Genomic DNA, 24489 nt, shown 5'->3' on the forward strand with positions numbered 1-24489 from the left:
TGGCTTTAGAGCCACCTGTACTCCCTGCCTCATGTGCCCTCCCTTTATCTTCAAAGCCAGCAACAGGGCATCTCGAGATCTCTCTTGACTCCAAGTTTTCTGCCTCCCCCTTCCACAGTTGGAGGACCCTTGTGGTTTACTGAGCCCATCTGGATAATCAGAATAACTTTTTTCCTAGAGTCAGCTGACTAGCAATGTTAATACCATTTATAACTTACTTCTCCCTTGCCATGACACAAGACATATCCACAGATTCTGTAGATTAAGATGTGGAAATATTATGTCAATGTTATTCTGTCTACTAAAGGCTTTCTCAGAGGTGTTTTTGGTGTCAGCTCAGGGGCCCTCACTTTGAAGAATCACACACAGAATTTATTTCAGACTCTAAGGAGAGTACTTAGACTTTTCTCTCCAAACCGCACTTGAAGAGGATCACATGGCTTATTTATTTATTTTTTAAAAGATTTTATCTATTTATTTGTCAGAGAGAGAGAGAGCACAAGCAGGGGGATTGCCAGGTAGAGGGAGAGGGAGAAGCAGGCTCTCTGCTGAGCAAGCAGCCCAATGTGGGACTGGATCCCAGGACCCTGAGATCATGACCTGAGCTGAAGGCAGAAACGTGACTGACTGAGCCACCCAGGCGCCCCACATGGATTATTTATTAACATCACCCCAAAGCTATAAATGATAAAGTAAACAATCAACAAAATAAATTCAATATAATCTCAAGGTTAAGGAGATGTGCAAGGAGGTTAGACCTCTGGAAGGCAGGCAAGTTCATGAGAATGAGGAATACAAAACTGGATTCACCTGACTTCTACTCTGGTCTCCCAGGAACAGAGACTCAGCAGGAAAAGTTTCCTTTCTGTCCGGACCAGTGGCCCACGGGGAATGAAGTGCTCTGTGGTGGGAGTAACAATGGAAACAGCACCTAGTGAGCAGACACGGGGAGCTGTAATATCTCCTCTGCTTCAGAACTTCAGCATGTGAATCCTTGGACTGGCCGGGACATGGTTGTAAATATTTTTGTGTTCCTAAGTCTGGCTGGGGGACCCATGCTTCACTGCTTCCTGCTGCCCTGTCTGGGAACAGAGCTCCAGTCTCCATCATCAACCACCAAGGGAGGAATTGGGACCTCCACACGGAGACTTTCATCTTAGAGACCCACCAGGTGAGTCTGAGAGCTCAGCAAGAATTTCAGGAAAGGATCAGAGAGAATGGAAACTGGGAACTTTTACCTGAGGTCACCTGAGACGAAGTAGATGCATTTATAATTAATTTCTGTGATGTGTTCAAAAGTGAAGTGTCCTTCGGACTCAGCAATACAGGCATCATTATTGATGATACATGGTGGGAATGGAAGACCAGTTGGATAAGACGGGGGAAGGAACTGGAGGACCTAAAGTGGTTCCAGTGAAATTAGAACATATTCAAGGAGTTTGCAGCTAAGGGGAACAGGAAAACAGAGTATTGGGCTGAGAGGCATGTGTGGTGAACTTTTTAAGATGTGGTGGTTTTCGACATATTCTGTATTTATAGAAAACCCCAGACCCATGCAGGTAGCTGTTCCCTTGCAACAGCAGTTCCTGAGACATGCAGTTCTCAGCACCTTCTCTCAAGGAGTATTCACATAAAAAAATTGTGTTTTATATGCAAAAAGGGGTATGCTAACTAGCTTCACTTTATAGTACCTCATTACCAAGAGGTGTGTATACAATGGAGGCATTTGTGAAAAGAAGAGAAAACTCAGCCAAATCTGTTCACTAGTGAAAATAACTCATTTACTCACAGGCAGGAACTGTGCTGTAAGCTTCTTACATGTAGTGATGACCCCAGTCTGCCACCCCAGGAGGATGGGTGCTGCTATCCCCACAATCTGCCTAAGGATAGTCACATTTGGAATGGATTGCTTGTCTCTCCATCTTAAGTTCAAACATCTTATATGTGGTAGATCTGAGGTTCAAAACCTCGTTTTCTGATTCCAAAAGTTTAGCACTTAAAATCATTTGGAAAAGTCTTTTATTATTTCATCTTTAAAAATCCCCTTGGGGTGACTGCATGGCTCCGTGTGTTAAGCATCTGCATTCAGCCCAGATTGTGATCCCAGGGTCCTGGGATCCAGCCCCATGTCAGGCTACCTGCTCATTTGGGAGCCTGTTTCTCCCTCTCCCTCTCCCCACCCCCACACTGGTGTTCTCTGGAGCTCACACTATCTCTCTCTCTCTCTCTCTCTCTCTCTCTCACTCGCTCACTGTCTCTCTCTCAAATAAATAAATAAAATCATTTAAAAATTTTTAAAGAACAAAAATCCCCATATATTGCCATAGATTGTGTATTTTCTGTTTTAAATTGCAGGTTTATTCCCTTTGCACATTTTCCTAGAGGGATATTCAATCAGAAAAAATGTCTTGACAGCATAAAAATAGCACTTCATTCTTGTTTGTTTTCTGCTTTCTTAATTATTCTGGGCATCAGGGGATGTGCACTGGGGCTGGAATGCTGCCAGAACCAAGGAAGCTCTCTGCTCATCACAATCTCTCAGGCACTGCCTGAGCTTATGAGATCTCTTTTGCCTCTTGTGCCCATTTCCTTCCTCTCTGTGTTTTGGAACTGTGTGTGTGTGTGTGTGTGTGTGTGTGTGTTTCTTTAAATATAGGACACAAGGTGATTGTATTAAAATGGAGCCCATGTTTCCATGTCCATGGGAAGCTTACTAACTAGAATTTAAATATTAGTTCCACAGTCCTCAGGGTGAAGATAATCTGATGTTGACAGCTTGCCTTGCTCCATTTCTTTCAACAATATTGTCGGGCTAGAAAAGCGCAGTGTAATGCAGTGCCTGGAGACCATAGTGTGTGTGTGTGTGTGTGTGTGTGTGTGTGTGTGTGTGTGTGTGTGTGTGTGTTGTGGGGCATGAGCAGTCCTCAGGGCAATGGTATGCAAGTTCATATGCTCCAGTATGTGACCCTTAAATGCCAGAATGTTAACCAAACATGGAAATAAGGAAGGGATCCATCTCTATTCACAGAATACCTTGGAACACAATTAATAAGATGCAAAGAACACCACATGAAGGAAGGACTCCTTGTGTCTTCAAGTCCCATCAGTAGCAGGAAAGCCACCTCGGTCCTCAACGTTCTCTGCCACCACCTCTCATCTCTCTTCCTCTTGCTCATTCCCTCACTGCACTGACTGCATGTTGAGATCTGCAGATCTGCAGTAAGTGCCTTCTGCAGGGCCTTTGCTCTGCTTTCCCTACAGGGCAACCACCTCCCCCAGATATCCTCCTGCCTCCTGCTCAGTCTTTCTGGAACCTCTGTTAAAATGTCACCTTCTTGGCAGGTCTTCCTGAACTTCTATTAAAACTTAGCTTATAAAACTTATTAAAACTCCCAATCCATTCGTTTTTATACAGACTTTTTTCATTCCTGTCTCCTCTCACCATCTGACACAGTATATGATTTTTATGTTTTATATATATTCTTTCTCTGTCATTGGATTGTATGTACTTACTTTTCTTCATGTTTTTACTTATCTACTTATTTTTATTTTTTATCTTATTTTTTGCTTTTATTTTTTTTTTTCGTTTTTTAAATTATATTCACTTAGCCAGCATATAGTACATCTTTAGTTTTCAATGTAGTGTTCAACAATTCATTAGTTGCATATAAAACCCAGTGCTCCTCACAACAGGTGCCCTCGTTATTAACCATCACCCCGTCACCACATCCCCGCACACCCTCACTTCTGTAACCCTCAGTTTGTTTCCCAGAGTCCAGAGTCTTTCATGGTTTGTCTCCCCTCTGATTCATCTCATTCCGTTTTCCCTCCCTTCCCCTGAGGTCATCTGCTCTATTTCTTATGTTCCACATAAGAGTGAAACCCTATGATAATTGTCCTTATCTGCTTGACTTATTTCACTTAGGATAATCCCCTCCAGTCCCATCCAGGTAGATGCAAATGGTGGGTATTCATCCTTTCTGATGGCTGAGTAATATTCCATTCTATATATGGACCACATCTTCTTTATCCAGGGCAACTCAGCTCCTTCCACCGTATGGCTATTAGGGACATTGCTGCTATGAACATTGGGGTTCATGTGTCCCTTATTTCACTACATCTGTATCTTTGGGGTAAATACCTGGTAGTGCAATCAATGTGTCATGTGGTAGCTCTATTTTTAACATCTTGAGGAACCTCCATACCGTTTTCCAGAGTGGCTGTACCAACTGGCATTCCCACAACAGTGTAAGAGGGTTCCCCTTTCTCCACAACCTCACCAACATTTGTTGTTCCCTGTCTTGTCAAGTTTAGCCATTCTAACTGGTGTAAGATGGTGGCTCATTGTGGTTTTGATTTGTATTTCCATAATGGCTAGTGACGTTGAACATTTTTTCATGTCCCTGTTAGGCATTTGTATGTCTTCTTTGAAGAAGTGTCTCTTCATATCTTCTGCCCATTTCTCAACTGGATTATTTGATTTGTGGGTGGTGAGTTTGAGAAGATCTTTGTAGATCTTGGATACCAGTCTCTTATCTGTACTGTCATTTGCAAATATCTTCTCCCATTCCATGGGTTGCCTTAGTTTTGTTGACTGTTTCCTTGTGGTGCAGAAGCATTTTATCTTCATGAAGTCCCAAAAGATCATTTTTGCATTTGTTTCCCTTGCCTTAGAGACATGTCTTGAATGAAGTTGCTGAGGCCTATGTCGATGAGGTTACTACCTATGTTCTCCTCTAGGATTTTGATGGATTCCTGTCTCACACTAAGGCCTTTTATCCATTTTGAGTTTATCTTTGTGTTTGGTGTAAGAGAATGGTCCAGTTTCATTCTCCTGCATGTGGCTGTCCAATTTTCCCAGCACCATTTATTGAAGAGACTGTCTTTTTTCCATTGGATGTTTTTTCCTGTGTTGTTGAAGATTAGTTGACCATAGAGTTGAGGGTCCATATCTCAGATCTCTATTCTGTTCCATTGATCTATGTGTCTGTTTTTGTGCCAATACCATATTGTCTTGATGACTGTGGCTTTGTAATAGAGCTTGAAGTCAGGCATTGTGATGCCCCCCAGTTTTGGTTTTCTTTTTCAACACTCCCCTGGCAATTTGGGTTCTATTCTGGTTCCATACAAATGTTAGGATTATTTGTTCCAGCTCTGTGAAAAATGTAATTTGTATTTTGATAGGGATGGCATTGAATGTGTAGATTGCTCTGGGCAGCATAGACGTTTTAACAATGTTTTTTCATCCAATCCATGAGCCTGGAATATTATTCCGTCTCTTTGTGTCTTCCTCCATTTCTCTCATAAGTGTGGTTTCTAGAGTAAAGATCCTTTACCTCTTTGGTTAGGTTTATTCCTAGGTATCTTATAGTTTTGGGAGCTTTTGTAAATAAAATCGATTCCTGAATTTCTTTCTCTTTCTTCAGTTACATTGTTAACACATAGAAAAGCAACTAATTTCTCTGTGTTGATTTCCTATCCTGCCACGTTGCTGATTGTTGTATGAGTTCTAATAACTTGGGGTGGAATCTTTTGAGTTTTCCACGTAAAGTATCATGTCATCTACTAAAGAGAGAGAGTTGGACCACTTCTTTGCCAATTTGAATGCCTTTTAATTATTTTTGTTGTCTGAGTGCTGAGGCTAGGACTTCTAGTACTATGTTGAACAATAATGGTGAGACTGGGCATCCTTCTGGTGTTCCTAATCTTAAGTGAAAAGCTCTCATTTTTTTCCCCATTGAGAATGATATTTGCTTTGGGCTTTTCAGAGATGGCTTTTATGATATTGTAGTATGTTCCGTCTATCCCTGTACTTTGAAGAGTTTTATTTTTTTTAAAGAATTTATTTATTTATCTGACAGAGAAAGAGACAGCCAGCAAAAGAGCCAACACAAGCAGGGGGAGTGGGAGACGAAGAAGCAGGCTCCCAGATGAGGAGCCTGATGCGGGGCTCGATACCAGGATGCCGGGATCATGCTCTGAGCTGAAGGCAGACTCTTAACGAACGAGCCATCCAGGTACCCCCTTTGAAGAGTTTTAATCAGGAAAAGATGCTGTCAAATGCTTTCTCTGCATCGACCGAGAGGATCATATGGTTCTTGTGTTTTCTTTTATTGATGTGCTCTGTCATGTTGATTGATTTATGGATGTTGAACCCTCCATGCATTCCAGGAATAAATACCACCTGGTCATGGTGAATAATCCTTTTAATGTATTGTTGGATCCTATTGAGTAGAATCTTATTGAGCAATTTGGCATCCATGTTCATCAGGGATATTGGCCTGTAATTCTCCTTTTTGATGGGTTCGTTGTTTGGTTTTGGGATCAGGGTAATGCTGGCCTCATAGAACGAGTTTGGAAGTTTTCCTTCCATTTCTATTTTTGAAACAGCTTCAGTAGAACAGACATTGTTTCTTCCTTACATGTTTGGTAGAATTCCCCTAGGAAGCCATCATGACCTGGACTCCTGTGTTTTGGAGATTTTGGATGACTGTTCCAATTTGTTCGTGGTTATTGGTCTGTTCAGATTGTCTACTTCTTCCTGTTTCAGTCTTGGTAGTTTAGAATTTTCTAGGAATGTGACCATTTCTCCTAGTTTGCTTACTTTGTTGGCATATAATTGCTGGTAATAAATTCTAATAATTGTTTTATTTCTGTGGTGTTAGTCATGATCTCTTCCCCTGCATTCATGACTTTATTAATTTGGGTCCTTTCCCTTTTCTTTGGGACAAGTCTAGCCAGTGGATTATTGATCTTATAAATTCTTTCATAGAACCAGCTTCTAGTTTCTTTGATCTGTTCTACTGATTTTCTAGTTTCTTTTTCTTTTTTTATTAATAATTTTTTAATATGTTAGTTACCATAAAGTATATCACTAGTTTTTGATGTAATGTTCCATGATTCATTATTTGCATATAACACCCAGTGTTCCACGCAATATGTGTTCTCCTTAATCCCATCACTGGCCTATCCCAGTCCCCCACCCCCCTCCCCTCTGAAGCCCTCAGTGGTTTCTATTTCATTTATCTCTGCTCTAATCTTTATTATTTCTCTTCTCCTGCTTGGGTTAGGTCATGTTTTTATTTAAATTCCAGTTAGTTAACATACAGTGAAATATTAATTCAGGTGTAGAATTTAGTGATTCAATGCCTTCATGAACCCTGGGTGCTCATCACTACAAGTGCCCTCCTTAATCCCCATCATCTAATTCACCCATCCCCCTAACCACCTATCTCCTCGGTTTGTTCTCTATAGTAAAGAGACTATTTCCTGGTTTGCCTTATTGTTTTTCTCCCGCTTTGTTTGTTTGTTTAGTTTCTTAAAATTCACACATGAGTGAAATCATATGGTAATGGTCATTATCTGGCTGACTTATCTCACTTTGCATAATATACTCTAGCTCCATCCAGATCATTGTAAATGAGAAAATTTCATTCCTTTTGATGGCCGAGTAATATTTCATTGTACATAGGTATGTATGTGTATATATACAGGTTTTTTATCCATTCATCATTCGGTGGACATTTGGGCTCTCTCTATAGCTTGGTTAATTTTGATATTGCTGCTGAAAACATCAAGGTGCAAGGACCCCTTCAAATTCGTACTTTTCTATACTTTTGGTAAATATCTAGTAGTGCAACCTACAGCATGGGAGATCATATTTGCAAATGACATATCTCATCAAGAATTAGTGTCCAAAATCTATAAAGAACTTATCAAACTCAGCACCCCCTACAAAAAAATAAACCAATTAAGAAATGGGCAGAAGGTATGAATAGACATTTTTCCAAAGAAAACATCCAGATGGCCAACAGACATATGAAAAGATGCTCAACATCACTCAACATCAGGGAAACACACATCAAAACTACAATGACATATCAACTCACACCAGTCAGAATGGCTAAAATTAAAACACAGGAAAAAACAGGTATTTTCGAGGATGTGGAGAAAGGGGATCCTCTTGCATTGCTGGTGGGAATGTAAACTAGTACGACCACTCTGGAAAATAGTATGGACTTGCACAAAACATTAAAAATGGAGCTACCCTACAATCCAGCAAATGCACTACTAGGGATTTACCCAAAAGATGTATGGATTTTTGTATCTCAGAACACTATGGTCTTTGTCTAGAAGACAACAAACTCAATGTACATTGCTCAAATACAGGAAAGCATTTCTCTTTCAAACTGTAATACCTGCTTTCTTAGGGAAACGGCTGAAGGGACAGGAATTCCTAATCAGAGATGTCAGGTCACTTCCCTTAAATGGGATCAGATCTACACAAAAATATGTATATATTTCTTTCTCAATAAGAAAATATAAATTATAGGGGCGCCTGGGTGGCACAGCGGTTAAGCATCTGCCTTCAGCTCAGGGCGTGATCCAGGCCTTGTGGGATCGAGCCCCACATCAGGCTCCTCCGCTATGAGCCTGCTTCTTCCTCTCCCACTCCCCCTGCTTGTGTTCCCTCTCTCGCTGGCTGTCTCTATCTCTGTCGAATAAATAAATAAACTCTTTAAAAAAAAAGAAAATATAAATTATAGCATGTCACTCTGTAATAATGCCCATTTGCCCCTAATCAAAACTGTAATGAGATATCACCTCACACCTGTCATAATAGCTAAAATCAACAACTCAAGAAACAACAGTTGTTGGTGAGGATGTGGAGAAAGGGGAACATTCTTGCCCTGTTGGTAGGAATGCAAACTGGTGCAGCCATCTGGAAAACAGTAGGCAGTTTCCTCAAAAAGAAAAATGAAAAGAAAAAAAAAGATCTACCCTATGATCCAGGAATTGCACTGCTAGGTACTTACCCAAAGAACACAAAAATATTAATTCAGAAGGATACACATACAGAAAGTTTTTAGCAGCATTATCTACAATAAGCAAACTATGGAAACAGCCCAGGTGTCACTCAACAGGTGAATGGTTAAAGAAGATGTGGGAGATTGGTGTATATGGGATATTATTCATAAAATGAAATGAAATCTTGCCATTTGCAATAACACGGATGGAGCTACAGAGTATTATGCTAAGTGAAATCAGTCAGTCAGGGAAAGACAAGTGACATATGACTTCAGGCATATGTGTAATTGAAGAAACAAAACAAATAAACCCAGGGGAAAAAAGAGAGAAAAAGAGACAAGCCAAGAAATAGGCTCTTAACTACAGAGAACACCCTCTTGGTTACCTGTGTAAAGTATACAGCTTGACATTCGTGGTGAGCACAGCATAACATAAGGTGTTGTTGGTTGAACCACTAATTTGCACACCAGAAACTACTGTAACTTTGTGTGTCAACTACACTTTGATAAAAAAATATTTTTAAATGAAGTGTACAGAGAAAGACAATTATCATATGGTTTCCCTCATTTGTGGAGCATAAGAAATAGCAGGGAGATCGATAGGAGAAGGAAGTTAAGAATGAATGGGGGGGTAAACAGAAGAGGGAATGAACCAAGAGTGACTAAGGACTCTGGGAAACAACCTGAGGGTTTCAGAGGGGAGGGGGGTAGGGGAATGGGATAGGCTGCTGATGGGTAGTAAGGAGGGCACGTATTGCATGGTGCACTGGGAGTTATACGCAAGTAATGAATCATGGAACTTTACATCAATAACTAAGGATGTGCTATACGGTGACTAACATTACATAATAATAAAAAATCTGAAGTGTACAGTCTGATGCATAGAGGAGTTGTGTGAAATTTAGGAGGACATTCTGAATGATTCTGTTTCTATATAATTCCAGAATGTGCACAATAAGCTTTAACTACTTGGTTATGTAACTTATTAAAATTTAATGCCCCTGAGTCTCAGTTTTCTAATTTCTGAAGATAACATAGGATAATAAAACTAATTTCAAAGAGATAATGTGGCTAATAAACAAAGGTGTGGTCATATTTTGTAGATCCCTACAAAAATGTTCAAAGTGAGGGGTGTGATGTGTGTATGTGTGTGTGTGTGTGTGTGTGTGTATACACATTTTTCTTTGAAGTAAACATGGGCTATCATATGCACACTCTTGGACTCATTATTAGGCCATCTTTCAATTCACAAGAAAACATGAGAGAAAGGGGGAGAGGATGAGAATGAAAAGAATGTATATTTAGATTGGTGTGTAACAGTAAAAGGATGTAAAAATGTGGACACCAAGATTTAAGATAGAACAAATCGCCTTAAGGATTCAGTTTTTCTACCTTAGTGTCTGTATGTCAGCTCGGCTCATGGCACGGGAGATTTTCTGTACCAGCTATTGGGGGTGAGCAGCTCCAAAGTGACTTCAGATTTGTCTACTTGAAGTAGGATTTCGATACTGAATATCCTAATCCAAGAGAATAAAAATGAACAAGGTCCAAGGGTGAATTCATTTCCCTTCAACAAAGTGTATTGGATTAATGTCTGGATTAGATTTCTACTGTGGTTGCAACAAATGGCCATGCTGTTCCTTAAAACAAATCATTTATTTTCTGATAGTTCTGGAAGCCAGAAGACTGAAATAAGTCCCCCTGGGCTAAAATCACTGTCCCTGCAGAAAGAGTTCATTCTGAAGGTCTGGGGAGAATAGGTTTTCTTGCCTATTCCAGCTTTAGAGCCACCTGTACTCCCTGACCCATGTGCCCTCCCTTTATCATCAAGGCCAGCAACATAGCACCTCGAAATCTCTCTGTGACTCCAAGTCTTCTGCCTCCCCCTTCCACAGGTGGAGGACCCCTGTGACCTATTGAGCCCACCTGGATAATCAGAATAACATTACCCGAGTGTCAGCTGACTGGCAATGTTGATACCATTGGCAACCTTACTTCTCCCTTGTCATGACACAAGACATATGCACAGATTCTGTAGGTTAAGATGCGGAAAAATTCTGGGGACATCACTGTGCTATTAAGATGTATTCACGGGTATATTTGGTGTCAACTCACGGGACCTCGCTTCGAAGAATCACGCAAATTTATTTCGGACTCTAGCCTGAGTACTTAGACTGTTCTCCCCAAAGCACACACAAAGAGGAACACATGGCTTGTTTATTAACATCACCCCAAAGGTATAAATGATAAAGTAAACAATCAACAAAATAAATTCAATATCATCTCAAGGTTAAGGAGATGTGCAAGGAGGTTAGACCTCTGGAAGGCAGGCAAGTTCAGGAGAATGAGGAATACAACCTGCAGTCACCTGACTTCTACTCTGGTCTCCCTGGAACAGAGTAACAGCAAGAACATGTTCCTTTCTGTCCAGATCACTGGCCCACGGGGAATGCAGTGCTCTGAGGAGGGAGTAACAATGGAAACAGCGCCTAGTGAGCAGACACAGGGAGCTATAAATATCTCCTCTGCTTCACAACGTCATTGTGGACCCTTGGACTGGCCAGGACATGGTTGTTGCTTTTGTGTTCCTAAGTCTGTCTGGGGGACCCATGCTTCACTGCTTTCTGCTGCCCTGTCTGGAAACAGAGGTTCAGTCTCCATCAACAACCATCCAGGGAGGAATCAGCACATCCACAGGGAGACTTTCACCTTAGAGACCTCACCAGGTGAGTCTGAGAGCTCAGCAGGAATTTCAGGAAAGGGTCAGAGAGAATGGAACCTGAGAACTTTTACCTGAGGTCACCTGAGATGAAGTAGACGCATTTATAATTTATTTATGTGATGTGTTCAAAAGAGAAATGTCCTATGGTCTCAGCAATACAGGCATCATTGTTGATGATACATGGTGGGAATAGAAGACCAGTTGGATGAGACGGGGGAAGGAACTGGAGGACCTAAAGTGGTTCCAGTAAAATTAGAACATATACAAGGAGTTTGCAGCCAAGGGGAGAAGGAAAACAGAGTATTGGGCTGAGAGGCATGTGTGGTTAGCTTTTTAGGATGTGGTGGTTTTTGACATATTCTGTATTTATAGAAAGCCCCAGACCCATGCAGGTAGCTGTTCCCTTGCAACAGCAGTTCCTGAGACATGCAGTTCTCAGCACCTTCTCTCAAGGAGTATTCACATAAAAAAATTGTGTTTTATATGCAAAAAGGAGTATGCTAACTAGCTTCACTTTATAGTACTTCATTACCGAGAGGTGTGTATACAGTGGAAGCATTTGTGAAAAGAAAAGAAAACTCAGCCAAATCTGTTCACTCGTGGAAATAACTCATTTACTCACAGGCAGGAACTGTGCTGTAAGCTTCTTACATGTAGTGATGACCCCAGTCTGCCACCCCAGGAGGATGGGTGCTGCTATCCTCACTATCTGCCTAAGGATAGTCACATTTGAAATGGATTGCTTGTCTCTCCCAAGTTCAAACATCTTATATGTGGTAGATCTGAGGTTCAAAACCTCGTTTTCTGATTCCAAAAGTTTAGCACTTAAAATCATTTGGAAAAGTCTTTTATTATTTCATCTTTAAAAATCCCCTTGGGGTGACTGCATGGCTCCGTGTGTTAAGCATCTGCCTTCAACCCAGATCCTAATCCCAGGGTCCTGGGATCCATCCCCATGTCAGGCTACCTCTCATTTGGGAACCTGTTTATCCCTCTCCCTCTCCCCACCCCCGCACGGGTGTTCTCTGGAGCTCGCTCTATCTTTCTCTCACTCACTCACTGTCTCTCTCCCAAATAAATAAATAAATAAATAAATAAATAAATAAATAAAATCATTTAAAAATTTTTAAAGAACAATAATCCCCATATATTGCCATAGATTGTGTATTTTCTGTTGTAAATTGCAGGTTTATTCCCTTTGCTCATTTAACTAGAGGGATATTCAATCAGTAAAATGTCTTGACAGCATTAAAACATCACTCCATTCTTGTTTGTTTTCTGCTTTCTTAATTATTCTGCACATCAGGAGATGTTCACTGGGGCTGGAATGCTGCCAGAACCAAGGAAGCTCTCTGCTCATCACAATCTCTCAGGCACTGCCTGAGCTTATGAGATCTCTTTTGCCTCTTGTGCCCATTTTCTTCCTCTCTGTGTTTTGGAACTGTGTGTGTGTGTGTGTGTGTGTGTGTGTGTGTGTGTGTGTGTGTGTGTGTGTTTCTTTAAATATAGGACACAAGGTGATTGTATTAAAATGGAGCCCATGTTTCCATGTCCATGGGAAGCTTACTAACTAGAATTTAAATATTAGTTCCACAGTCCTCAGGGTGAAGATAATCTGATGTTGACAGCTTGCCTTGCTCCATTTCTTTCAACAATATTGTCGGGCTAGAAAAGCGCAGTGTAATGCAGTGCCTGGAGACCATAGTGTGTGTGTGTGTGTGTGTGTGTGTGTGTGTGTGTGTGTGTGTGTGTGTTGTGGGGCATGAGAAGACCTCAGGGCAATGGTACCCAAGTTCATATACTCCAATATGTGATCCTTACATGCCAGAATGTTCACCAACAGATGGAAATAAGGAAGGGATCCATCTCTATTCACAGAATACCTTGGAACACAATTAATAAGATGCAAAGAACACCACGTGAAGGAAGGACTCTCTGTGTCATGAAGTCCCATCAGTGGCAGGAAAGCCACCTCGGTCCTCAACATTCTCTGCCATCACCTCTCCTCTCTCCCTCTTGCTCATTCCCTCACTGCACTGACTGCATGTTGAGATCTGCAGATCTGCAGTAAGTGCCTTCTGCAGGGCCTTTGCTCTGCTTTCCCTGCAGGGCACACACCTCCCCCAGATATCCTCCTGCTTCCTGCTCAGTCTTTCTGGAACCTCTGTTAAAATGTCACCTTCTTGGCAGGTCTTCCTGAACTCCTATTAAAACTTAGTTTATCAAACTTATTAAAACTCCCAATCCATTCGTTTTTATACAGACTTTTTTCATTCGTATCTCCTCTCACCATCTGACACAGTATATGATTTTTATTTTTTATATATATTATTCTCTGTCATTGGATTTTATGGACTTATTTTTTCATGTTTTTATTTATCTATTTATTTACTTTTATTTTTTAGCTTATTTCTTGTTTTTTTTTTTCATTTTTAAAATTATATTCACTTAGCCAGCATATAGTACATCATTAGTTTTCAATGTGGTGTTCAACAATTCATTAGTTGCATATAAAGCCCAGTGCTCATCACAACAGGCACCTACGTTATTACCCATCACCCCGTCACCCCATCCCCCCACACCCTCACTTCTGTAACCCTCAGTTTGTTTCCCAGAGTCCAGAGTCTTTCATGGTTTGTCTTCGCTCTGATTCTTCTCATTCCGTTTTCCCTCCCTTCCCCTGTGGTCCTCCATTCTATTCCTCATGTTCCACATAGGAGTGAAATCATTTGATAATTGTCTTTCTCTGCTTCACTTATTTCACTTAACATAATCCCCTCCGGTTCCATCCATGTCAATGCAAATGAGGGGTATTCACCCTTTCTGACGGATGAGTAATATCCCTTTGTATATATGAAACACATCTTCTTTATCCATTCGTCTGTTGAAGGACATCTCAGTTCGTTCGACAGTTTGGCTATTGTGGACAATGCTGCTACGATCATTGGGGTTCACGTGCCCCTTCTTTCACTACATCTGTATCTTTGGGGTAATTACCTGGTAGCGCAATCAATGTGTCATTGGGTAGCTCTATTTTTAACATCTGAGAAACCTCCACACTGCCTTCCAAAGTGGCTGTACCAACTGGCATTCCCACCAACAGTGTAAGAGGGATCCCCTTTCTCCACAACTTCACCAACATTTGTTGGTTCCTGTCTTGTTAAGTTTAGCCATTCGAACTGGTGTAAGATGGTGGCTCACTGTGGTTTTGATTTGTATTTCCATAATGGCTAGTGACGTTGAACATTTTTTCATGTCTCTGTTAGGCATTTGTATGTCTTCTTTAAAAAAGTGTCTCTTCATGTCTTCTGCCCATTTCTCAACTGGATTATTTGTTTTATGGGTGGTAAGTTTGAGAAGATCTTTGTAGATCTTGGATACCAGTGCTTTGTCTGTAGTGTCATTTGCAAATATCTTCTCCCATTCCGTGGGTTGCCTTAGTTTTGTTGACTGTTTCCTTGCAGTGCAGAAGCATTTTATCTTGATGAAGTCCCAAAAGCTCATATTTGAATTTCTTTCCCTTGCCATTAGAGACCTGTCTTGAATGAAGTTGCTGAGGCCAAGGTCAAAGAGATTATTGCCTATGTTCTCCTCTAGGATTTTGTTGGATTCCTGTCTCACATAAAGGACTTTGATCCATTTTGAGTTTATCATGGTATATGGTGTAAGAAAATAGTCTAGCTTCATTCTACTGGATGTGGATGTACTGTTTTCCCAGTACCATTTATTAAAGAAACTGCTGTTTTTCCATTGGATGTTCTCTCCTGCTTTCTTGAAGATTAGTTGACCATAGAGTTGAGGATCCATTTCTGGGTTCTCTATTCTGTTCCATTGATCTATGTGTCTGTTTTTGTGCCAATAAAAAATAAAAAAAAAATAAATAATAAAAAAGGCTGTCTGGATGATCACAGCTTTGTAATGTAACTTGAAGTCAGGCATCGTGATGCCCCCCAGCTTTGGTTTTCTACATTCCCCTGTCAATTTGAGGTCTTTTCTGGTTCCATACAAATGTTAGGATTATTTGTTCCAGCTCTGTGAAAAATGTAATTGGTATTTTGTTAGGGATGGCATTGAATGTGTAGATTGCTCTGGGCAGCATAGACTGTTTTTGTTTTTTTAACAATTTTATTTAATTATTTAACAGAGAGAGAGCGAGACAGCCAGCAAGAGAGGGAACACAAGTAGGGGGAGTGGGAGAAGAAGAAGAAGCAGGCTCCCAGCAGAGGAGCCTGATGTGGGGCTTGATCCCAGAACGCCGGGATCATGCCCTGAGCCGGAGGCAGACGCTTAACGACTGAGCAACCCAGGCCCCCCAGCATAGACGTTTTTAAAAAGGTTTATTCTTCCAATCTATGAGTCTAGAATATTTTTCCATCTCTTTGTGTCTTCCTCCATTTCTTTCATAAGTATTCTGTGGTTTCTAGAGTAGAGATCATTTACCTCTTTGGTTAGGTTTATTCCGAGGTATCTTATAGTTTTGGGAGCTATTGTAAATGGAATCAATTACTGAATTTCTTTTTCTTCAGTTACATTGTTAATGTATAGGAAAGCAACTGATTTCTCTGTGTTGATTTCATATCCTGCCACGTTGCTGATTGCTGTATGAGTTCAAATAACTTGGGGTGGAATCGTTAAGGTTTTCCACATAAAGTATCATGTCATCAGCTAAAAACAGAGAGTTTGACCTCTTCTTTGCCAATTTGAATGCCTTTTTAATTATTTTTGTTCTCTGATTGCTGAAGCTAGGACTTCTAGTACTACATTGAACAATTATAGTGAGAGTGGGCCTCCTTGTACTGTTCCTGATCTTAAATGAAAATCTCTCATTTATTCCCCATTTAGAATGATATTCCCTTTGGGCTTTTCATAGATGACATTTATGATATTGTAGTGTGTTCCCTTTATCCCTGTACTTTGAAGAGTTTTATTTTTTTAAGATGTTATTTATTTATTTGACAGAGAGAGAGAGACAGTCAGCGAGAGAGGGAACATGAGCAGGAGGAGTGGGAGAAGAAGAAGCAGGCTCCCAGCGGAGGAGCCTGATGCAGGGCTCGATCCCAGAATGCCGGGATCATGCCCTGAGCAAAAGGCAGACGCTTAACGACTGAGCCACCCAGGTGCCCCCTTTGAAGAGTTTTAATCAGGAAAAGATGTTCTCAAATGCTTTCTCTGCATTGACCGAGAGGATCATATGGTTCTTGTGTTTTCTTTTATTGATGTGCTCTATCATGTTGATTGATTTATGGATGTTGAACTCTCCATGCATTCCAGGAATAAATCCCACCTGGTCATGGTTAATAATCCTTTTAATGTATGGTTATATCCTATTGAGTAGAATCTTAATGAGCATTTTGGCATCCATGTTCATCAGGGATATTGGCCTGTAATTCTCCTTTTTGATGGGTTCGTTGTTTGGTTTTGGGATCAGGGTAATGCTGGCCTCATAGAACGAGTTTGGAAGTTTTCCTTCCATTTCTATTTTTGAAACAGCTTCAGTAGAACAGACATTGTTTCTTCCTTACATGTTTGGTAGAATTCCCCTAGGAAGCCATCATGACCTGGACTCCTGTGTTTTGGAGATTTTGGATGACTGTTCCAATTTGTTCGTGGTTATTGGTCTGTTCAGATTGTCTACTTCTTCCTGTTTCAGTCTTGGTAGTTTAGAATTTTCTAGGAATGTGACCATTTCTCCTAGTTTGCTTACTTTGTTGGCATATAATTGCTGGTAATAAATTCTAATAATTGTTTTATTTCTGTGGTGTTAGTCATGATCTCTTCCCCTGCATTCATGACTTTATTAATTTGGGTCCTTTCCCTTTTCTTTGGGACAAGTCTAGCCAGTGGATTATTGATCTTATAAATTCTTTCATAGAACCAGCTTCTAGTTTCTTTGATCTGTTCTACTGATTTTCTAGTTTCTTTTTCTTTTTTTATTAATAATTTTTTAATATGTTAGTTACCATAAAGTATATCACTAGTTTTTGATGTAATGTTCCATGATTCATTATTTGCATATAACACCCAGTGTTCCACGCAATATGTGTTCTCCTTAATCCCATCACTGGCCTATCCCAGTCCCCCACCCCCCTCCCCTCTGAAGCCCTCAGTGGTTTCTATTTCATTTATCTCTGCTCTAATCTTTATTATTTCTCTTCTCCTGCTTGGGTTAGGTCATGTTTTTATTTAAATTCCAGTTAGTTAACATACAGTGAAATATTAATTCAGGTGTAGAATTTAGTGATTCAATGCCTTCATAAACCCTGGGTGCTCATCACTACAAGTGCCCTCCTTAATCCCCATCATCTAATTCACCCATCCCCCTAACCACCTATCTCCTCGGTTTGTTCTCTATAGTAAAGAGACTATTTCCTGGTTTGCCTTATTGTTTTTCTCCCACTATGTTCATTTGTGTAGTTTCTTAAAATTCACACATGAGTGAAATCATATGGTAATGGTCTTTCTCTGGCTGACTTATCTCACTTTGCATAATATACTCTAGCTCCATCCAGATCATTGTAAATGAGAAAATTTCATTCCTTTTGATGGCCGAGTAATATTCCATTATATATAGGTATGTTTGTGTATGTATACCTGATTTTTTATCCATTCACCATTCGGTGGACATTTGGGCTCTCTCTATAGCTTGGTTAATTTTGATATTGCTGCTGAAAACATCAAGGTGCAAGGACCCCTTCAAATGTGTAGTTTTCCATACTTTTGGTAAATATCTAGTAGTGCAACCTACAGCATGGGAGAACACATTTGCAAGTGACATATCTCATCAAGAATTAGAATCTGAAATCTATAAAGAACTTACCAAACTCAACACCCCCCCAAAATAAACCAGTTAAGAAATAGGCAGAAGGTATGCATAGACATTTTTCCAAAGAAAACATCCAGATGGCCAACAGACACATGAAAAGATGCTCAACATCACTCAACATCAGGGAAATACACATCAAAACTACAATGAGATTTCAACTCACACCAGTCAGAATGGCTAAAATGAAAACACAGGAAAAAACAGGTATTTTCGAGGATGTGGAGAAAGGGGACCCTCTTGCATTGCTGGTGGGAATGTAAACTAGTACCACTCTGGAAAATAGTATGGACGTTGCACAAAACGTTAAAAATAGAGCTACCCTATAACCCAGCAAATGCACTACTAGGGATTTACCCAAAAGATGTATGGACTTTGTATCTCAGAACCCTATGTTCCTTGTCTAGAATATGTCAGTACTCAACATATATTCCTCAAATGCAGGAAAGCATTTTTCTTTCAAACTGTAATACCTGCCCTCTTAGGGAAAGGGCTAAAGAGAGAGGAATTCTTAATCAGAGATGTAAGGTCACTTCCCTTAAACAGGATAACATCAGTAAAAGTATGTATATTTCTTTCTTGATAAGAAAATATAAATTATAGCATGTCACTCTGCTAATAATGCCCATTTGCCCTAATCAAGACTATAATGCAGTATCACCTCACACCTGTCAGAATAGCTAAAATCAACAACACAAGAAACAACAGTTGTTGGTGAGGATGTGGAGAAAGGGGAACACACTTGCCCTGTTTGTGGGAATGCAAACTGGGGCAACCATCTGGAAAACAGTATGTAGATTCTCAAAAAGACAAAAAAAAAAAAAAAAAAAAGAACTGCCCTATGATCCAGGAATTGCACTGCTAGGTATTTACCCAAAGAACACAAAAATATTAAATCAGAAAGATACACACACAGAAAGTTTTTAGCAGCATTATCTACAATAGCCAAACTTGGAAACAGCTCAAGTGTCAGTCAACAGATGAATGGATAAAGAAGGTGTGGGAGATTGATGTATATCGGATATTATTAATAAAATGAAATGAAATCTTGCCATTTGCAATAACATGGATGGAGCTAGAGAGTATTATGCTAAGTGAAATAAGTCAGTCAGAGAAAGACATGTGACATACGATTTCAGTCGTACATGGAATATAAGAAACAAAACAAATAAACGCAGGGGAAAAAAGAGAGAAAAAGAGACAAGCCATGAAACAGACACTGAACTACATGGAACACCCTCTTGGTTATCAGAGGGGAGGTGGAGGGGGATGGATGAAATGGGGGATGGGGATTAAGGAGGGCACTTGTGATGAGCACCAGGTGTTGTATTGAAGTTGAATCACTACACTGTTCACTTGAAACAAATATGACACTTAGGTTAACTAACTGACATTTAAAGAAAAACATAAAAACATGAAAAAACAGAGTAATAAGTAAATAAATGAAGCACAATTACTTGAAAAATTTTACACTCTTTTTTTTTTTCTTTCCTTGTAGTCATCTCCACCACATGGAAACAGACAATGATACAGGAATTTCAAAGTTTCTTCTGGGATTTTCTGAGGATCCAGAAGTGCAGTCTCTCATATTTGCTCTTTTCCTCTCCATGTACCTGATCACTGTGTGTGGAAACCTTCTCATCATCATGGCCATCAGCTCAGACTCCCACCTCCACACCCCCATGTACTTCTTCCTGGCCAACCTGTCCTTTGTAGACATCTGTTTCACCTCCACCACTGTCCCCAAGTTGCTGTGGAACATCCAGACTCAGAGGAAAGTCATAACCTATGCAGGCTGCATCACCCAGATGTACTTCTTCATAATCTTTGGAGACTGCGATGACTTTCTCCTGACTGTGATGGCCTATGACCGCTTTGTGGCCATCTGTCAGCCCCTGCACTACACGGTCATCATGAACTCCTGGCTCTGTGGACTGCTGGTTCTGGTGTCCTGGGTCATCAGTGTTCTCAATTCCTTGTTACAAAGCTTAATGGTGTTGCATCTGTCCTTCTGTTCAGAGGTGGAAATCCCCCACTTTTTCTGTGAAATCAATCAGGTCATCGGGCATGCCTGTTCTGATACCTTTCTTAATGATATGTTGATGACTTTTGGAATTGTACTACTGGGTGGTGCTCCCCTGGCTGGAATCATTTACTCTTACTCTAAGATAGTTTCCTCCATACATAAAATATCATCAGCTCAGGGCAAGTATAAAGCATTTTCCACCTGTGCATCTCACCTCTCCGTTGTCTCCTTATTTTATTGCACAGTCCTGGGAGTGTACCTTAGCTCTGCTGCTCCCCAGAGCTCCCACACAAGTGCTGTGGCCTCGGTGATGTACACGGTGGTCACCCCCATGCTGAACCCCTTCATCTACAGCCTGAGGAACACAGACATAAAGAGGGCTCTGAAAAGGTCATTAGGTTTCCAGTGATATAAGGGCCCATCATCCAGGGAATGAAGACTTGCCCATGTTTGCAGGGCTCACAGCCTCAGAGCCAGGAACTACCATTAACTGATCAGGCTGTGGAAACAGAAGTTGCTCCTTCTATATATTTTCTGGAATTTCCATTTGTTTGAGTTCAACTTCTCCATACATTTAAGTAACTCATTTTACTAAGTGTCTGCTCTGATACCCAGACTGCTTTCCTCTTTGTCCATTTTCATACATTCCTAACTTTTTTCCCCAAACTTGGTTCTCAAATGCCTGGAAATTTCTCTATCTTACATGGGGCAAGTAGGATTTCTTAAAAATAATTTTATTTCAAATGGCTTTTACTATGTTATGTAAATTTTCCCTAGATTTCCCAAGAATAATCATGATTATATTCTTCATGTGGAAGAAACTACAGTTGGCCACTAAGCCCTTCACATAAGATTTTGTAGATGAAAATACAAATCCATAGTTTTCACCTTGAGTCTTTAAGTGTTTTTACATCACTACTATCACTCCTCTTCCTGAGAATGTGGACTCTAACATTGTTCTAAGTCTCAGGCTCCGGACAGGGATGTTCAGGCTAGGAAAGCTGGGCACCCCCTTCACCCCTGTGCTGTGGACATTCCCAGAGATGCTTCCCTGACCAGAGCCTCTGCTGTGGCTGCACCAGCCCTTGGGTTCTTACTGTGACTGCAAGACAGGCCTCAGCAGCACCATCAGAGAACCCTAATAAAACCAGGTTTATTCCTGGGGTCCTGGAGTGCACAGGGGATCCCAAAGGCCATTCAACGCAGTCTCAAAGGGAGAGAGAGAGTTTTGGAGAGGAGAGAGTGCCACTGAGGAATCAACCTTTAGTAGGGTCCATGGCCAGAGTGCTAAGGGTTTGTGGGTTCACAATTTATGGGAGATTTTTATATGGTTAGAATTTGCGTGCTGAATGGGAAAAGCAGGGCCAGTCCTGTCTCCCTATGGAGGTTTACCAAAGGCTTTTTGAAGAGGTAATTCATGGGGGTGGGGGGCCAGCCTGAGTGCTTCTCTGTTCACACAGGACAGTGTGTTTATTCCACCTGACTGCCTTAGAGATGCATGCCTCAGAAATCAAAAGCTGAATGTCAGGCAGTTACTCTAGAAAGGTGTTCTTGTGTTTCTCAAGTGGTCTCCTGCTCTTATTCTGTGATTCAGCTCCCTGTCCTGGAAGCCTCCCACAACCCCTGGCAGATAGGGATCAGCAATTATGTCTCTCCCAGGGGTGTCTACAGGGAAAGACAAATTGGAACAAACAGATTGAGCAGGGATATCCTCAGTGTCAGGATGACCATAAATAGGATGATGCAGAATTTCAAAACATCCATTTTGTTACTACACAAAACATTTCTTTTTTATGATTTCCTTCCTTCTATTCACATTGGGCTTTTTTTATTCTTTGGGAAAGGGTCCTTTGAATAGAAAATCAGTACCAGATACTGATTGAGAGCAGACATTCCAAATGTGAATTGCCTTAATTTAATTTCATTGGTTACATATCCCAATAGACACTGATTTCATTCTTGTTAGGAGAGATATCTTCCATCCCTGTTCGCTGTGAATCAGCTCTACCAGTGCTGCAGGTCCCGCCCTCAGCCATGCTCCTCTACACTTTGTCTTTCAACTGTATCACCGAAGTCTAATTATATACAGTGAGCTGCACCTGTTTAAAGTATACAGCTTGACATTCGTGGTGAGCACAGCATAACACTGTGTTGCTGGTTGAACCACTAATTTGCACACCAGAAACTACTGTAACTTTGTGCATCAAGTACACTTTGATAAATTTTTTTTTAAATGAAGTGTACAGAGAAAGACAACTTCATAAGTTTTCCCTCATTTGTGGAATATAAGAAATAGCAGGGAGATCGGTAGGAGAAGGAAGGGAAGAATGAAAGGGGGGTAAATAGAAGGGGGCATGAACCACAAGAGACAATGCACTCTGAGAAACAAACTGAGGGCTTCAGAGGGGAGCCAGTGGGGGAATGGGATAGGCTGGTGATGGGTAGTAAGGAGGGCACGTATCGCATGGTGCACTGGGTGTTATACGCAAGTAATGAATCATGGAACTTTACATCAAAAACTAAGGATGTACTATATGGTGACTAACATAACATAATAATAAAAAAAACTGAAGTGTACTGTCTGATGCATAGAGGAGTTGTATGAAATTTAGGAGAACATTCTGAATGATTCTGTTTCTATATAATTCCAGAAAGTGCGCAATAAGCTTTAACTACTTGGTTCTGTAGCTTATTAAAATTTAATGCAGAAGATATGAACAGACACTTTTCCAATGATGACATACAAATGGCCAACAGACACATAAAAAATGTTCAAAATCATTAGCCATCAGGGAAATTCAAATCAAAACCACACTAAGATACCACCTTACACCAGTTAGAATGGCAAAAATCAACAAGGCAGGAAACAGCAATTGCTGCAGAGGATGTGGAGAAAGGGATTCCCTCCTACATTGTTCGTGGGAATGCAAGTTGGTGCAGCCACTCTGGAAAACAGTGTGCGGGTCCCTTAAAAAGTTAAAAATTGAGCTACCCTATGACCCAGCCATTGCACTACTGGGTGTTTACCCCAAAGATACAGACATAGTGAAGAGAAGGGCCATATGCACCCCAATGTTCATAGCAGCATTGTCCACAATAGCTAAATCGTGGAAGGAACCGAGATGCCCTTCAACAGATGACTGGATTAAGAAGCTGTGGTCCATATATACAAAGGAATATTTCTCAGCTATCAGAAAGAACGAATTCTCAACATTTGCTGCAACATGGACGGCACTGGAGGAGATAATGCTAAGTGAAATAAGTTAAGCAGAGAAAGACAATTATCATATGATTTCTCTCATCTATGGAACATAGAACTAAGAAGATCGGTAGGGGAAGAAAGGGATAAAGAAAGGGGGGGTAATCAGGAGGGGGAATGAAGCATGAGAGACTATGGACTCTGAGAAACAAACTGAGGGCTTCAGAGGGGAGGGCGGTGGGGGAATGGGATAGGCTGGTGATGGGTAGTAAGGAGGGCACGTATTGCATGGTGCACTGGGTGTTATACGCAACTAATGAATCATCGAACTTTGCATCAGAAACCAGGGATGTACTGTATGGTGACCAACATAATATAAAAAAAAAATTAAAAAATTTAATGCCCCTGAGCCTTGGTTTTCTAATTTCTGAAGATAACATGGGATAATAAGACTAATTTCAAAGAGATTGTGGCTAATAAACAAAGGTGTGGTCATGTTTTGTAGATCCCCACAAAAATATTCAAAGTGAGGGGTGTGATGTGTGTTTGTGTGTGTGTGTGTGTGTGTGTGTGTGTGTGTGTTTATACACATTTTTCTTTGAAGTAAACTTAGGCTCTCATATGCACAAGTGTGGACTCATTATTAGGCCATCTTTCAATTCAAAAGGAAACTTGAGAGAAAGTGGGAGAGGATAACAATGAAAAGAATGCAATACGTGCCCTCCTTATATTGCATGGGGCACTGGGTGTTATACGCAAGTAATAAATCATGGAACTTTAAAAAATAAATAAATAAATAAATAAATAAATAAATAAATAAATAAATAAATTTTTAAAAAGAATGAAAACAATGAATATTTAGATTAGCAACACGGTAAAAGGATGTAAAAATGTGGACACCAAGATTTAAGATAG

At 40.5% G+C, this 24489-nt stretch overlaps 1 protein-coding gene across 3 annotated transcripts; it reads left to right on the forward strand.

Moving 5' to 3' along the window:
• The first annotated feature begins 730 nt into the window (after nucleotides 1-730).
• Nucleotides 731-21268, forward strand: LOC123796688 (olfactory receptor 7A17-like). Of its 3 annotated transcripts, XM_087867209.1 has the most exons (3): nucleotides 731-1171; nucleotides 5862-6017; nucleotides 19848-21268. In XM_087867209.1, exon 3 carries the CDS (start codon nucleotides 19861-19863, stop codon nucleotides 20782-20784), a length of 924 nt encoding a protein of 307 aa, XP_087723335.1. In that variant the 5' UTR covers nucleotides 731-1171; nucleotides 5862-6017; nucleotides 19848-19860; the 3' UTR covers nucleotides 20785-21268. The 3 variants fall into 3 exon arrangements, with proteins under 3 accessions (XP_087723335.1, XP_087723334.1, XP_087723336.1); XM_087867208.1 differs by lacking the exon at nucleotides 5862-6017; XM_087867210.1 differs by lacking the exons at nucleotides 731-1171; nucleotides 5862-6017 and adding an exon at nucleotides 11478-11533.
• The last annotated feature ends 3221 nt before the right edge of the window (nucleotides 21269-24489 follow it).

The sequence above is a fragment of the Ursus americanus genome, chromosome 14 (genome assembly GCF_024610735.1).
Source record: "Ursus americanus isolate L20-20 chromosome 14, mUrsAme1.1.p, whole genome shotgun sequence".
NCBI lineage: Eukaryota > Metazoa > Chordata > Mammalia > Carnivora > Ursidae > Ursus > Ursus americanus.

Excerpts from the sequence above, each read along its gene's own strand:
- LOC123796688 (XM_087867209.1), top strand. The coding sequence starts at position 19,861 with ATGGAAACAGACAATGATACAGGAATTTCAAAGTTTCTTCTGGGATTT.